The sequence below is a fragment of the Oncorhynchus mykiss genome, chromosome 24 (genome assembly GCF_013265735.2).
Source record: "Oncorhynchus mykiss isolate Arlee chromosome 24, USDA_OmykA_1.1, whole genome shotgun sequence".
NCBI lineage: Eukaryota > Metazoa > Chordata > Actinopteri > Salmoniformes > Salmonidae > Oncorhynchus > Oncorhynchus mykiss.
Genome location: NC_048588.1, coordinates 39,797,321 through 39,815,450, shown reverse-complemented (window position 1 = coordinate 39,815,450; position 18,130 = coordinate 39,797,321). Strand labels below are relative to the sequence as shown.

Genomic DNA, 18,130 nt, shown 5'->3' with positions numbered 1-18,130 from the left:
ACTGAAACAACGCATCCCGAATGGAGGCAGCAAACAATGTACCAAGAAATGCATTAGTGAATTATATTAATCGTGCATTGAAATGCATCCATCTATTCTGCCCACAGTGCCTCAGTGTACGTCATGGAACGCTGAGTCAAATATAACCTATTTTTAAAACCTCTTATCAAGTTGGTTTTGTAGCATAAACTGGAAATTTGATATTTTTGACTGATATTATGATTGCCTGTTTGTTTCATATCTGCAAAGTAGTTAAAACGCTGTCAGTTCCACTTTAGCTTAATTTAGCTTCTGATGAAAGTTGAATGTGTAGTACTGAAAATAGCTGTATATATTTACATACGGCTGTGTAAATGGATGTATATATTTACATACGGCTGTGTAAATGGCTGTATATATTTACATACGGTTGTGTAAATGGCTGTATATATTTACATATGGCTGTGTAAATAGCTGTATATATTTACATACGGCTGTGTAAATGGCTGTATATATTTACATACGGCTGTGTAAATGGCTGTATATATTTACATACGGCTGTGTAAATGGCTGTATATATTTACATACGGCTGTGTAAATGGCTGTATATATTTACATACGGCTGTGTAAATGGCTGTATATATTTACATACGGCTGTGTAAATGGCTGTATATATTTACATACGGCTGTATATATTTACATACGGCTGTGTAAATGGCTGTACATATTTACATATGGCTGTGTAAATGGCTGTATATATTTACATACGGCTGTGTAAATGGCTGTATATATTTACATACGGCTGTGTAAATGGCTGTATATATTTACATACGGCTGTGTAAATGGCTGTATATATTTACATACGGCTGTATATATTTACATACGGCTGTGTAAATGGCTGTATATATTTACATACGGCTGTGTAAATGTCTGTATATATTTACATACGGCTGTATATATTTACATACGGCTGTGTAAATGTCTGTATATATTTACATACGGCTGTGTAAATGGCTGTATATATTTACATATGGCTGTGTAAATGGCTGTATATATTGACATACGGCTGTGTAAATGGCTGTATATATTTACATACGGCTGTGTAAATGGCTGTATATATTTACATACGGCTGTGTAAATGGCTGTATATATTTACATATGGCTGTGTAAATGGCTGTATATATTTACATACGGCTTTGTAAATGGCTGTATATATTTACATACGGCTGTGTAAATGGCTGTATATATTTACATATGGCTGTGTAAATGGCTGTATACTGTATATGTACATAGGGCTGTGAATAGACAAGGTGAATTGCCCTGTTTTTATTGAAGCTCTTAGATGTGTACAGAGGATGGTCGTGACAGGGAAAGGAAAGGGACAGGGTCAGGGACAGTGTCAGGGTCAGGGAGAGAGTCCGGGACAGGGTCAGGGACAGTGTCCGGGACAGGGACAGGGTCAGGGACAGAGTCCGGGACAGGGTCAGGGACAGAGTCCGGGACAGGGTCAGGGACAGAGTCCGGGACAGGGTCAGGGACAGAGTCCGGGACAGGGTCAGGGACAGAGTCCGGGACAGGGTCAGGGACAGGGAAAGGGTCAGAGTCAGGGACAGAGTCCGGGACAGGGTCAGGGACAGGGACAGGGTCAGGGACAGAGTCCGGGACAGCGACAGGGACAGAGTCCGGGACAGGGACAGGGACAGAGTCCGGGACAGGGACAGAGTCCGGGACAGGGTCAGGGACAGAGTCCGGGACAGGGTCAGGGACAGAGTCCGGGACAGGGTCAGGGACAGAGTCCGGGACAGGGTCAGGGACAGAGTCCGGGACAGGGTCAGGGACAGAGTCCGGGACAGGGTCAGGGACAGAGTCCGGGACAGGGTCAGGGACAGGGAAAGGGTCAGAGTCAGGGACAGAGTCCGGGACAGGGACAGGGTCAGGGACAGAGTCCGGGACAGGGTCAGGGACAGAGTCCGGGACAGGGTCAGGGACAGAGTCCGGGACAGGGTCAGGGACAGGGAAAGGGTCAGAGTCAGGGACAGAGTCCGGGACAGGGTCAGGGACAGGGTCAGGGACAGAGTCCGGGACAGGGTCAGGGACAGAGTCCGGGACAGGGTCAGGGACAGAGTCCGGGACAGGGTCAGAGTCAGGGTCAGGGACAGGGACAGAGTCCGGGATAGGGTCAGGGACAGAGTCCGGGACAGGGTCCGGGACAGGGACAGGGTCAGGGACAGAGTGTGGGACAGGGTCAGGGACAGAGTCCGGGACAGGGTCAGGGTCAGAGTCAGGGACAGGGACAGGGTCAGGGACAGAGTCCGGGACAGGGTCAGGGACAGAGTCCGGGACAGGGTCAGAGTCAGGGACAGGGTCAGGGACAGTGTCAGGATGTGGGTTTGCCAGTAATTTTCAGTGCCTCTTTTGACACACTTAAATCAGTCCCAGACATTTTGGGTGAGGTTTGCTTTGTCCTGTGACTTCCTCTCTCCTGGCGTGTCACAGATCTAGGATCAGTTGACCCTCCCAGCTACACTGACCATTGATCAGTGGCATCCTACTCCATGTGGCATTTATCTCAAGCCATGACCTCACTTCCTGCCTTGTGACGATTGCCTAGCAACAGACAAAGGCTAAGTTAGTAGAATAATCAACTCGGCTCTTTTGCCCCCACAGATAAAGCACTACAGATACACTATTCAGAGTTTTCATTCAAGTGTTGTTACTTATTGTTACACACACACACCTGCACACACACACACACACACACACACGTTCCTGCTCCTCCAAGGAGAGCATGCAGACAGACCCTATCATCTCTGTGTCGTCTGGGTAAATGCTGTATTCACAGTCCTCCTAAAGGGAACTAACTACATTACCACAGGAATAAAAAATCATGACTGACCATCTCAATCTTATTCCTTCAGCTGCATTTCAAGTGTTTTCTTACTTCTGTCTTTTTTTAGTTATTTAAATATATTTTTTGGATTAGTGTCTGACGTAGCTGCTTGACCGTGGAAACACAGTTTGGCTTTTGCAGTTTACATTTTATAAAGGGTGGATAATAATGACGATTGTGATTAATTTGAACTATTATTTTATATTCTGTATGTTGCTGTTTTTGCGGTTCAGAACCATTGTCTGGATTTGATTATTTTTATGGGTTGAACATGTCCATGTTTTTATCTGGTCTGTTTCATTATGACACGTTATAAACTGAAGTGGTGCAGAAAGGAAAATAACTCCTCTTCTCTACGTTGTAGATTGTATTTATTATGATATTACATTTTTCTGTATGATATTTTTACTCTTGAAATAAAGGAGAGGTTTATTTTGAGTCGTCTGTGTGTGCTTTGTGTTATATTGCATGAATGCTCAGCGGTAAACGTGTGTGTGTGTGTGCGTGCGTGCGTGTGCGTGTGTGTGTGTGTGTGTGTGTGTGTGAGAGAGAGAGTCTGTATGTTTGTTAAATTACAATGACTGAGGTTGCAAAAAATAAAGTCTGTTGACAAACATGGATGACGTTGACAAACATTGATCAAACATGGATGACGTTGACAAACATCGATTCACTATCAGCACAGTAAATTGACAGGATGTCAAGTGTTAAATACACGGAAAGATGAGACTCACAGACACAATGGTTTTCTCCGTTTTGCTCTACGAAAAAGTGTCTTTGGACTCGTCTGAAGTCGGTACATTCCATCTGCCAACTTCTGTCTGTAGCGTCAGAACAGTTTGGGCCACACACCCTGTGTGAAGGTGAGACTCATCGACATGAACAGTACGTATTGGTTGTTTTGCTCTTGGATGCCCACAGGTCTCACAAGACTCATCTGAAGGTCCACCTGGTACCAGTTAAAAAACATATGGAAATACACTACTGGTCAACCTACTCATTCAAGGGTTGTTCTTTTACTATTTTCTACATTGTAGACATCAAAACTATGAAGACATCAAATCTATGAAAGGACACATATCGAATTATGTAGTAACCAAAAAAGTGTTAAACATATCTAAATATATTTGAGATTCTTTAAATAGCCACCTTTTGCCTTGATAACAGCTTTGCACACTCTTGGCATTTTCTCAACCAGCTTCATGAGGTAGTCACCTGGAATGCATTTCAATTAACAGGTGTGCCTTGTTAAAAGTACATTTGTGGAATTTCTTTCCTTGTTAAAGTGTTTGAGCCAACCAGTTGTTTTGTGACAAGGTAGTGGGGGTATACAGAAGACAGCCCTATTTGGTAAAAGATGAAGTCCATATTATGGCAAGAACAGCTCAAATAAGCAAAGAGAAACGACAGTCTATCATTACTTTATGACATGGCCAGTCAATAAGGACATATTGATGAACTTTGAAAGTTTCTTCAAATGCAGTTGCAAAAACCATCAAGTGCTATGATGAAACTGGCTCTCATGAGGACCACCACAGGAAAGGAAGACCCAGAGTTACTGCTGCTGCAGAGGATAAGTTCATTAGAGTTAACTGCACCTCAGATTGCAGCCCAAATAAATGCTTCAGAGTTCAAATAACAGGCACATCTCAACATCAACTGTTCAGAGGAGACTGCGTGAACCAGGCCTTCATGGTCGAATTGCTGCCATGAAACCACTACTAAAGGACACCAATAAGAAGAAGAGACTTGCTTGGGCCAAGAAACACGAGCAATGGACATTAGACTGGTGGAAATGTCCTTTGGTCTGGAGTCCAAATTGGAGATGTTTGGTTCCAACCGCTGTGTCTTTCTGAGAGGCGGTGTGGGTGAACGGATGATCTCTGCATGTGTGGTTCCCACCGTGAGGCATGGAGGAGGTGTTATGGTGTGGAGGTGCTTTGCTGGTGTCACTGTCTGTGATTTATTTAGAATTCAAGGCTCACCAGCATGGCTACCACAGCATTCTGCAGCAATACTCCATCCCATCTGGTTTGAGCTTAGTGGGACAATAATTTGTTTTTCAACAGAACAATGACCCAACACACCTCGAGGCTGGGCAAGGGCTATTTTACCAAGAAGGAGATCGATGGTGTGCCGCATCAGATGACCTGGACTCCACAATCCCCTGACCTCAACCCAATTGAGATGGTTTGGGATGAGTCGGACCGCAGAGTGAAGGAAAAAGCAGCCAGCATGTGCTCAGCATATGTGGGAACTCCTTCAAGGCTGTTGGAAAAGCATTCCAGGTGAAGCTGGTTGAGAGAATGCCAAGTGTGCAAAGCTGTCATCAAGGCAAAGGGTTGCTATTTGAAGAATCTCAAATATAAAATATGTTTTTTTGGTTACCAACACTTTGTTGGTTACAACATGATTACATATGTGTTATTTCATAGTTTTGATGTATTCACTATTATTCTACAAAGTAGAAAATAGTAAAAACAAAGAAAAACCCTTGAATGAGTAGGTGTTCTTAAACATTTGACCGGTAGAGTATATGGCGACTAGTGTCAAAAATAAGGGCTTAAATACATGCCCAAAAAAACACATACAAACACGTTTCCTGATCTTCTATCGTTCAGATATGATAGACACTTCAGAACAAACTTCCTTTAGATTGTTTGTGGGGGACTTTTTGTACTTCTGTTGTAGTGAATCTGTTATTTAATTAATGCATTTGTATTTTTTGATAGTTCAAGAGGTCTTACAATTCAAAATCAAAAAGCTAAATGATCCTTGGTATGACCTTCTTAAAAAATGCGCCCCCCCCCCCCCCCCCCCCTCCCCTCCCCTCCCTCCGGCTTAGACAGGGCTTAGACTCTTACGGGTTAAGCATGAGTTTTTTCTTAGTAATTTGTAGTTGTGCCAGCTAGCAGTGAGCCTGTGTTGCTTCTATAAAGCTCTCTGTCTGGATTATATCCAGCACCATCTGTGAGTCTTTGGTGATGTTAATTCATGACTTTCCAGACACACCCAAGAACCTGCCCAAGTCATGCCTGGAGCTGAACGACTTTCTCTGAATGCTCTTACGAGGAGGTCCTCTTAAGACTGATTTACAGTCTGTGTGTGGTGTATGTAATCCCGAAGAAAGGTTTGTTAGATACACTACAATCAGCGGCCCCTAAATATATATTTACTGTTTATTGTGATTACAGTATCACTAACGTCCCTGACATGTTATAACAGCATCTATTCTCTCTACACCCTCAGCATCAACCAGTGTATTTCTTCCTGCCTTTAGCTTCCTTATCTAAGTCAGATGTCAATCAATGAGTTACTGTATTCCCCTCTCACAATTAATGAGTTACTGTATTCCCCTCTCACAATCAATGAGTTACTGTATTCACCTCTCACTTTCAATGAGTTACTGTATTCCCCTCTCACTTTCAATGAGTTACTGTATTGCCCTCTCACTTTCAATGAGTTACTGTATTCCCCTCTCACAATCAATGAGTTACTGTATTCCCCTCTCACAATCAATGAGTTACTGTATTTCCCTCTCACAATCAATGAGTTACTGTATTCCCCTCTCACAATCAATGCGTTACTGTATTCCCCTCTCACAATCAATGAGTTACTGTATTCCCCTCTCACTTTCAATGAGTTACTGTATTGCCCTCTCACTTTCAATGAGTTACTGTATTCCCCTCTCACAATCAATGAGTTACTGTATTCCCCTCTCACAATCAATGAGTTACTGTATTTCCCTCTCACAATCAATGAGTTACTGTATTCCCCTCTCACAATCAATGCGTTACTGTATTCCCCTCTCACAATCAATGAGTTACTGTATTTCCCTCTCACAATCAATGAGTTACTGTATTCCCCTCTCACAATCAATGAGTTACTGTATTCCCCTCTCACAATCAATGAGTTACTGTATTCCCCTCTCACAATCAATGCGTTACTGTATTCCCCTCTCACAATCAATGCGTTACTGTATTCCCCTCTCACAATCAATGAGTTACTGTATTACCCTCTCACTTTCAAGTAAGACATCTGGTATTTCTATTGTATGTTGTAATCTCCCAGTATTTACCAGTCAGTGAAAGAACATTCAATAAAATATCATGACATACATTCTCCTTCAAACAGGCTAATAATATGGGCTAAATAATATTCCGTTTAGAGGAACCAGTCATCCTTCCAGTGTGTTTGTCCAATGGAGTTCACTCGGTTCCATAGCTATTCAGTACATAGATTGACTCTCCTGACAGTCAGAGCTGCTTCGAAAGGGCCACCATCACGCTTCCTTGTTTCCTTGGCGATGCTCTGATTTTTGTTGCCGAGGTTACTACGGAAACCCTGCCCAGCCATGAAGTAAAGTACGGGATCCACACAGCTGTTGGCGCTGGCCAGGGGGCGTGTCACCATATAGGCCAGGCTGGACGCCTTCAGCAGCTCACAGCTCACCTGGGGATGAATACAAGAACAAATGATTGAAAGGTAAATGCTGCAGATATCCTCTTGATATGGCAATGACCTTTATATGTCAAGGATAATGACAATATCAACAATCAAAATAGCAGTGGTTGAATTGAGCCTGAGCCAGCTGGAGCCAGCCTCCTGCACCTTGGGTGAAAGGTGAATCTACCTGGAGCCAGCCTCCTGTACCTTGGGTGAAAGGTGAATCTACCTGGAGCCAGCCTCCTGCGCCTTGGGTGAAAGGTGAAGCTACCTGGAGCCAGCCTCCTGCACCTTGGGTGAAAGGTGAATCTACCTGGAGCCAGCCTCCTGCACCTTGGGTGAAAGGTGAATCTACCTGGAGCCAGCCTCCTGCACCTTGGGTGAAAGGTGAATCTACCTGGAGCCAGCCTCCTACACCTTGGGTGAAAGGTGAATCTACCTGGAGCCAGCCTCCTGCACCTTGGGTGAAAGGTGAATATACCTGGAGCCAGCCTCCTGCACCTTGGGTGAAAGGTGAATCTACCTGGAGCCAGCCTCCTGCACCTTGGGTGAAAGGTGAATCTACCTGGAGCCAGCCTCCTGCACCTTGGGTGAAAGGTGAATCTACCTGGAGCCAGCCTCCTGCACCTTGGGTGAAAGGTGAATCTACCTGGAGCCAGCTTCCTGCACCTTGGGTGAAAGGTGAATCTACCTGGAGCCAGCCTCCTGCACCTTGGGTGAAAGGTGAATCTACCTGGAGCCAGCCTCCTGCACCTTGGCTGAAAGGTGAAATCAGGCAGAGCCTTTAAAAGCGTAGTTTTCCAGTGGTTGTGGTACTGTACCTGGGAGGGGTCCATCTGCTCCAGGTATCTGAGGAAGTAGTACAGACTTCTGGTCAGGTGGAAGGGTAGGAAACACAGCATGAACGCTGCTAACACAATGATTATCATCTTCACAGACTTCTGTTTGGAGCGATGAGGAGCGATCCTCCCGACTCCCCTCGACTGGCTCCCTCCTGCCCCCCAGGTGGGCTCCAGAAGCTTCCTCACCATCAGTCCATAGCACACCATCACCACCATGAAGGGGAAGGCAAACAGCAGCATAGATACCACCAAGCTGTACACCAGGAAGTCATGAAATAACTCTGGACTGGTGGTGTCGAAACACACCCTCTCCGTTCCCTCGTCCCTGGTCCGTGAGAAGTAGAGAACGGGAGCCTGGCACATCAACACACACGCCCACACCGCCACAGACACCAGTCGGGCTCTCCTGGCGCTGACCCAGCTCAGGGACCTAATCGGGTAACACACACCCAGGAAGCGGTGCAGGCTGATGCAGCACAGAAACAGGATGGAACCGTAAAGGTTAGCGTAGAACAGGAAGCGGATGAGTTTGCAGAACGGCTCGCTGAAGGGCCAGTCGTTCTCGTCGGCGTAGTAGTAGATTAGGAAGGGTAGGGTGAGGATGTAGAGAGTGTCGCACACTGTCAGGTTGAACATGTACACCGTGGAGGGCTTCCAGAGTTTTGTACGGAACAGGATCACGTACATGGCCGTGAAGTTCAGGGCTAGGCCAATCACGAAGACCAGAGTGTAGCTGACAGGAAGCAGGATGTACTTGAAGTCCTCCTTGAAGCGACAGCGGCAGTTTTGCCCGCTGCTCTCATTGGTTGAGTGGTTGGTGAAGGTAGCCATCTTTGTTCATAAACAGATCTGAGGAAGATACAGAGGTTTACTAATACACACACACACACACACACACACACACACACACACACACACACACACACACACACACACACACACACACACACACATAGAAGCTAAAGTGGGATAGTAATGATAAAACTGTATTAGCCAATTGTGTAACTCTTCACACTAAGGCTATGGCTAAACACTCCAAAGCTATGACTAAATGTCTCTGTTTTACTTGCTTCTAAACGCATATGCATGAATGCCGCAGCTGGAATCTGAAGCTCATTTTGGCATAATACCCATAATTCCTTCATATGTGTCTTTCCTAAATGCCAAGATAAGAGAGGGAGGAGTGGAGGAAGAGGGATGTTTTGTCCTTTTCTCATGAGGACGAGGAGATAGTGATTGATGTCCGAGCTGTTCCAACAGGTAGTTAGTGATCCATTGAGAAGTTATTGTCCTATTTGGATAGGTCATGGCAACAGGATATGATAACTAGGGAGGATATATTACTGGAAACTTTCAAAAGTTTACCAGTAAACTACCAGAATTGTGGTATCTTTCAAGGATTTTATGTAATCTATCACAATACATCTAGTGGCCCCTTTTGGGTACTTCGAATTATTACAGGTGTCTAATAGTCTCTGGCCCTCTGTGTGGTCCTATCACATGTACAAAAAATGAAATAAACAAATCAGATGATTAAAAAATAAAATTCTGGTAACTTTCATAAATTACGGGTATCTTAGCAACCCTAACGATAATACACAGAAACACACACAACTTGGTACAGCAACACAATTAGCATGAATATATTGTCATAACACAGAGACACACATGACATGGTACAGCAACACAATTAGCATGAATGTGGTATTTCCACTTTGCGATGACGAAGATCTAATCCATGACATGAAGATGGCAGGTGGGTATTTTACAGTTGCCTCTCACTACTGTAAACGGTTACAACAGCTTTCATATATGGACCTACTGTAAGTATACAACAGACTCATGAACAAACACCCTTACACACAAACACAAACACACACACACACACACACACACGTAAAAACAAATAGGATAAAGGAGCATACCATGTTTGCACAGGCTGCATGTGGATTGAAAGACACAGACACACAGCTCTGGGGGAAAAGCATTCTGTATCGAAACCTAAACCGTTCTTCAAAGGGATCTGCTATGGGGACAGCAGACGAACCCTATTAGGTTGTAGTTGGCACGTTTCTTCCTCCTAAGAGTATACATTACATCATACGTTTTAACAGATGAGCTGGTTAGCTAACTCATTTCAATTTAAAGGGGCTTTATTGGCATGGGAAATATATGTTAACATTGCCAAAGCAAGTGAAGTAGATAACAAACAAAAGTGAAATAAACAATAAAAAATAAAGGTAAACATCACATTCACAGAAGAATAAAAGACATTTGAAATGTCATATTATGTGCAAATATTTAAAGTACAAAAGCGAACATAAATAAGGGTTCTCTCTCTCTCTCTCTCTCTCTCTCTCTCTCTCTCTTTCTCTCCACAGACTCTCTCTCTCTCTCTCTCTCTCTCTCTCTCTCTCGCTTTCTTTCTTTCTCTCCACAGACTCTCTCTCTCTCTCTCTCTCTACAGACTCTCTCTCTCTCTCTCTCTTTCTCTCTCTCAATCTCTCTCTCTCTCTCTCTCTAGGAATGAGTGCAATTTACAAAACACATGCAAGCCTCTCTCTCTCTCTCTCTCTCTCGCTCTCTCTCTCTCTCTCTCTCTCTCTCTCTCTCCAGGAAGGAGTGCAATTTACAAAACACATGCAAGCCTCTCTCACTCAACCCCACAGTACAGCAATACCAGAAGGCCCACATCAGAGCTTCTCCTGTCCTGCACCCTCTCAACCCCACAGTACAGTAGTAGCTAATACCAGTTCCAGTTACTCACAGTTAGAAAAGCTGCTCCAGTCTTAAAGGAAAACACTCCAGTTGTGTTCAGCAACTATGTCCAACATCTGTGCTAGACTCTAACAACAACAAAATAATAGATTACTGATGCAATACTTCAGCCAGAGGAGTTTGTGTCTGCCCTGTCACTATCAGCTAGTTATGCCTACTGGTTAGGCCTACTGGTTAGGCCTACTGGTTAGGCCTACTGGTTAGGCCTACTCACGAAGATTCTCCCAATGCTTCTTCCTCTCAGAGATACACAGAATGCTTTCCACAACGTGTCTCCATGCTCATGTGTGAGTGTGTGTGACTGACAGTCATGTTTGTCACGCTTCAGCCTGCACACACACACAGAGACAGGGAGACAGGGAGGGACTGATGATCAACATTTACCTACTGCATGTAACAGTTTACCGATGGCCCGGTCTGTCTTCTGGAAAGTACAAGTGGCCCCTTCTGATTCTATAACTCACTCTGCACTTTGTTTGGTTAATGATCCATTTGAATCTAGCAATTATGACAATTATATGATTTCCTATGATACCCTTTCCTAACCTTTTGTTAGTATATCACCAACAATCACAATATTATATTACTTATCTGTACGTCTATACCTAATACAAGTTGATTTATGTGTTTGTCTAGAGTCAATACAAAAGGAAACCCTCTCTGAGCAGATCTCAGCTGTAGATACTGTCTGTCTGTCTTTCTCAACAGACAGACAGACAGCTCAACAGACAGACAGCTCAACAGACAGACAGCTCAACAGACAGACAGCTCAACATACAGACAGCTCAACATACAGACAGCTAAACATACAGACAGCTCAACAGACAGACAGCTCAACAGACAGACAGCTCAACAGACAGACAGCTCAACATACAGACAGCTCAACATACAGACAGCTCAACATACAGACAGCTCAACATACAGACAGCACAACAGACAGACAGCACAACAGACAGACAGCTCAACATACAGACAGCTAAACATACAGACAGCTCAACAGACAGCTCAACAGACAGCTCAACAGACAGCTCAACAGACAGACAGACAGACAGCTCAACAGACAGACAGCTCAACATACAGACAGCTCAACATACAGACAGCTAAACATACAGACAGCTCAACAGACAGACAGCTCAACATACAGACAGCTCAACATACAGACAGCTCAACATACAGACAGCTCAACAGACAGACAGCTCAACATACAGACAGCTCAACAGACAGACAGCTCAACAGACAGACAGCTCAACAGACAGCTCAACAGACAGACAGACAGACAGCTCAATAGACAGACAGCTCAACATACAGACAGCTCAACAAACAGACAGCTCAACAGACAGACAGCTCAACAGACAGACAGCTCAACAGACAACGCAACAGACAGACAGCTCAACAGACAGACAGCTCAACAGACAGCTCAACAGACAGACAGCTCAACAAACAGACAGCTCAACAGACAGACAGCACAACAGACAGACAGTACAACAGACAGACAGCTCAACATACAGACAGCTAAACATACAGACAGCTCAACAGACAGACAGCTCAACAGACAGACAGCTCAACATACAGACAGCTCAACAGACAGACAGCTCAACAGACAGACAGCTCAACAGACAGCTCAACAGACAGCTCAACAGACAGACAGACAGACAGCTCAACAGACAGACAGCTCAACATACAGACAGCTCAACAAACAGACAGCTCAACAGACAGACAGCTCAACAGACAGACAGCTCAACAGACAGCTCAACAGACTGACAGCTCAACAGACAGCTCAACAGACAGACAGCTCAACAAACAGACAGCTCAACAGACAGACAGCTCAACAGACAGACAGCTCAACAGATTGACAGCTCAACAGACAGACAGCTCAACAGACAGACAGCTCAACAGACAGACAGCTCAACAGACAGACCCGCAAGGAATCAATCATAACCTACAGTAGGCTTCGACCCACAAGGAATCAATCACAACCTACAGTAGGCTTCGACCCACAAGGAATCAATCACAACCTACAGTAGGCTTCGACCCACAAGGAATCAATCACAATCTACAGTAGGCTTCGACCCACAAGGAATCAATCACAACCTACAGTAGGCTTCGACCCACAAGGAATCAATCACAACCTACAGTAGGCTTCGACCCACAAGGAATCAATCACAACCTACAGTAGGCTTCGACCCACAAGGAATCAATCACAACCTACAGTAGGCTTCGACCCACAAGGAATCAATCACAATCTACAGTAGGCTTCGACCCACAAGGAATCAATCACAACCTACAGTAGGCTTCGACCCACAAGGAATCAATCACAACCTACAGTAGGCTTTCGACCCACAAGGAATCAATCACAACCTACAGTAGGCTGCGACCCACAAGGAATCAATCACAACCTACAGTAGGCTTCGACCCACAAGGAATCAATCACAACCCACCGCTAGGAAAACACTGCTCCATATCACATACACATAACTATTCTCCACATCTGACACACAAGTTAGCCGGGACAGGAACAGGGCAAGCTCACAAATCTCTTTAGGCTTTTATGTGGAAGTAAACTGACAAATAGACAATGACCCAAGTGTTGCACCACACACATTACCCACAAACATTACTGTAATCTACACTACACACACATTACACACAAACGTTACTGTAATCTACACTACATACCCATTATACACAAACATTACTGTAATCTATACTACACACCCATTATACACAAACCTTACTGTAATCTACACTACACACCCATTGTACACAAACATTACTGTAATCTATACTACACACCCATTATACACAAACCTTACTGTAATCTATACTACACACCCATTATACACAAACATTACTGTAATCTATACTACACACCCATTATACACAAACCTTACTGTAATCTACACTACACACCCATTGTACACAAACATTACTGTAATCTATACTACACACCCATTATACACAAACATTACTGTAATCTATACTACACACCCATTATACACAAACCTTACTGTAATCTACACTACACACCCATTATACACAAACGTTACTGTAATCTACACTACACACCCATTATACACAAACGTTACTGTAATCTACACTACACACCCATTATACACAAACCTTACTGTAATCTACACTACACACCCATTGTACACAAACATTACTGTAATCTATACTACACACCCATTATACACAAACATTACTGTAATCTATACTACACACCCATTATACACAAACCTTACTGTAATCTACACTACACACCCATTATACACAAACGTTACTGTAATCTACACTACACACCCATTATACACAAACGTTACTGTAATCTACACTACACACCCATTATACACAAACGTTACTGTAATCTACACTACACACCCATTATACACAAACATTACTATAATCTACACTACACACCCATTATACACAAACTTTACTGTAATCTGTACTACACACCCATTATACACAAACATTACTGTAATCTACACTACACACCCATTATACACAAACATTACTGTAATCTATACTACACACCCATTACACACAAACTGTACTGTATGCTACACTACACACCCATTACACACAAACGTTACTGTAATCTGTGATCACAGGTATAAACATCAACGCTGAGACTGACCTGACTGACTGGCGAAACGCACACCCTCCTGGGTAGATATAAAACCGCACCACACCTGAATGCACAGATGATTAAGGAGATCTTAAAGAAGTAGAGTCGGACAGATGGCATCCATCCCCCCCACCCCCACCCTCTCTCTGTGGTATAGAGCTTTGTATGGGTGGTGAGAGAGGTGAGAGAAGTGAGAAATGTCTTACCGGTTCCAAAAACACAGTGTATTAATGATTACATGACCTTAACCATAAACCATAACCCCTAGGCCTGCTCCTCGCTCAGTTCTCTCTGCTCTGGGGCAAAGCTCTGTCAACACACTGGTCCACCTGGATGATTAACCAGCTGTCATGGATAGAGGTGTGAGTGACTCTCCTGTTCAAGTTCGACTTTATTTGTCCCAGAGGGCAATTGGTTTTGCAGTAAGGAGCACATGAGACACCTTCACACCTTAACAAACGCACATACATATACATACACACACTTACGCAAATACAAAAAACACACCCGTCATTCACACACACACACACACACACACACACACACACACACACACACACACACACACACACACACACACACACACACACACACACACACTCAGAAATATGTGATACCAATGTGATACCAATGTCTGTCCGTCCGTCCGTCCGACCGACCGACCGACCGACCGACCGACCGAGGGGTATGCTAATTTGATATAGAGCAGAGCGAACCCACTCTATTAAATTAGTCAAAATAGGAACATTTTACATCTGGCTAGAAATTACTAAAGAAATTATCTCAACAGAGAAAAATGTCCTCCTGTGTGCTACCTATATCCCCCCACTAAAATCCCCATACTTTGATGAAGACAGCTTCTCCATCCTAGAGGGGGAAATCAATCATTTCCAGGCCCAGGGACATGTACTAGTCTGTGACGACCTAAATGCCAGAACTGGACAAGAACCTGACACCCTCAGCACACAGGGGGACAAACACCTACCTGGAGGTGACAGCATTCCCTCCCCCATATGCCCCCCTAGACACAACTATGACAACATAACCAGCAAAAATGGGTCACAACTCCTGCAGCTCTGTCGGACGCTGGGTATGTACATAGTCAATTAAGTTTTTCTCAAATGTAGCGACAATTTGTTGTCAGTCAACCAATCTCTATCAAAATGCAATTCCTTACTCAGGTTCTCCTCTATGTAAACTGTATCCTTCCCTGATATCAGTATGACTGAATCATCAGCATAAATCAGGAGTTTACACATTACTGTATCTGGATTATCGTTAGCAAATATAAAAAATAAGAGAGGCCCTAAAATGGATCCCTGAGGTACTCCACAGGATATTTCTTTGGACTCTGACAGAACATCACCAACATTACTGGTCAGATAAGACGTAAACCAATTCACTGCTACATCACTTAGACACATGAATTTCAGTTTCATCAGGAGAATATCATGGTTCACAGTGTCAAAAGCTTTCTGTAAGTCTAACATGACCATACCTGTATAGTTCCCCTTCTCCCTTTCCTGCTTAATGTGGTCAAAAATGTGGACGAGGCAAGTATCAGTAGAATGAGCTGTTCTAAAGCCAGACTGGAGTTCATAAAGAGGTTTGTGCTCGAGGAGGTATCCCTCAAGTTGATTAAAAACTAATCTCTCAACCATTTTGGATGAGGCGTTGAGGATCAGATTCCTACATCTGTTTTACTGCTCTTCTTGTGGAGCGGAACCACCCGGGCTGTTCTGAGATCATTTGGAAACGTACCACTACTCATAGAAATGTTTACAATATGAGTTATCATTTTAGCAGTGAAACGAGCACTGTCCTTTATGAATCTCACAGGAAGGTTATCCAGCCCAGTTGCTTTGTTTGTGCTCACTTGACACATTGGAAAGAATTTACAACAAAAAACTGAACAAACTAGAATGCTATTTGGCCCTAAACAGAGAGTACACAGTGGCAGAATACCTGACCACTGTGAATGATCCAAACTTAAGGAAATCTTTGACTATGTACAGACTCAGTGAGCATAGCCTTACTATTGAGAAAGGCCGCTGTAGGCAGACATGGCTCTCAAGAGAAGACAGGCTATGTGCTCACTGCCCACAAAATGAGGTGGAAACAGCGCTGCACTTCCTAACCACCTGCCCAAAGTATGACCATATTAGAGACACATATTTCCCTCAGATTACACAGACCGGCAAAACAATCCCATTTTGATAAACTCCCATATCTATTGGGTGAGATACCACCGTATGCAATCACACCAGCAAGATTTGTGACCTGTTGCCACAAGAAAAGGGCAACCAGTTAAGAACCAACACCATTGTAAATTCAACCTACAGTATAAGTATTAATTTATTTTCCATTTTGTACAGAGATAATATGACATTTGAAATGTCTTTATTCTTTTGGAACGTTTGTGAGTTTAATGTTTGGCAGTACAGGTACATCAAAGCTGGGACAGAGATTTAAAAACAGCTTCTATCTCAAGGCCATCAGACTGTTAAACAGCCATCACTAACTCAGAGAGGCTGCTGCCTACATTGAGACCCAATCACTGGCCACTTTAATAAATGGATCACTAGTCACTTTAAACAATGCCACTTTAAATAATGCCACTTTAATAACGTTTACATATCTTACATTACTCATATCACATGTATATACTGTATTTTATACCATCTACTGCACCTTGCCTATGCCGTTCGGCCATCGCTCATCCATATATTTATATGTACATATTCTCATTCACCCCTTTAGATCTGTGTGTATTAAGGAGTTGTTGGGAAATTGTTAGATAACGTGTTAGATATTACTGCACTGTCGTAACTAAGGGTTAAGGGCAGCAGCGTAGCCTAGTGGTTAGAACTTTGGACTAGTAATTGAAAGGTTGCAAGTTCAAATCCCCAACCCGACAAGGTAAAAATCTGTAGTTCAAGGCCACTGTTTCTAGGCTGTCATTGAAAATAAGAATTAGTTCTTAACTGACTTGCCTAGTTCAGTAAAGGTTAAAAGAAGCATAAGCATTTTGCTACACTGCTAACCAACATTTTATTTGATGTTTACTGTTAATTTTTTATTCTTTATACCTCTTTTGTTTAAAATCTATTTCACTTGCTTTGAGAATGTAAACATATGTTTCCCATGCCAATAAAGCCCTTAAATTGAATTTGAATTGAGAGAGATCTAGGAAATGTACCATTCATGTTGCTGTCCACTGAACTGAACTGTATCAGTGTTCAACACAGGTGCCAACCCATTACACGGACCTCAAACAATCTCAACTGTGCGTGTGCGTGTGTGCGTGTACACAGTTTTACTATACTTGTCAGTAACAAAAGTCCTCACAAGAATAGTAAACCAACTAAAATTATGAGATGAGGATATTTTTCTGATCCTCACTTGTAAAAAGGCTATTTTAGGTTGAGAAGTTTAGGGTTAAGGTTAAAATTTGGGTTAGGATTAGAATTAGGGTTAGGGTTAGGGTTTCAGGTTAGGGGTAAGGGAAAGTAGGATTTTTAATGCGAATTAATTGTTCCCCAAAAAGTCCTCACACGTAAAGTCAGA

General features: G+C 43.3%; 1 protein-coding gene across 3 annotated transcripts; it reads right to left on the bottom strand.

Annotated features, from left to right (window-relative positions):
• Window positions 1-5,702: 5,702 nt before the first annotated feature.
• LOC110503199 (P2Y purinoceptor 2) lies at window positions 5,703-14,714 on the bottom strand. 3 transcript variants are annotated; one of them, XR_005039391.1, is made up of 4 exons: window positions 14,573-14,714; window positions 8,137-9,006; window positions 6,256-7,321; window positions 5,703-6,195 (listed from the first exon to the last, which is right to left on the bottom strand). XR_005039391.1 is itself a non-coding variant. In XM_021581565.2 (3 exons), exons 2-3 carry the CDS (start codon window positions 8,986-8,988, stop codon window positions 7,094-7,096), a joined length of 1,080 nt encoding a protein of 359 aa, XP_021437240.1. In that variant the 5' UTR covers window positions 8,989-9,006; window positions 14,573-14,714; the 3' UTR covers window positions 5,703-7,093. The 3 variants fall into 3 exon arrangements, 2 of the variants coding, with proteins under 2 accessions (XP_021437240.1, XP_021437241.1); XM_021581565.2 differs by having other exon boundaries at window positions 5,703-7,321; XM_021581566.2 differs by lacking the exon at window positions 14,573-14,714 and adding an exon at window positions 10,925-11,673 and having other exon boundaries at window positions 5,703-7,321.
• Between the last annotated feature and the right edge of the window lie 3,416 nt (window positions 14,715-18,130).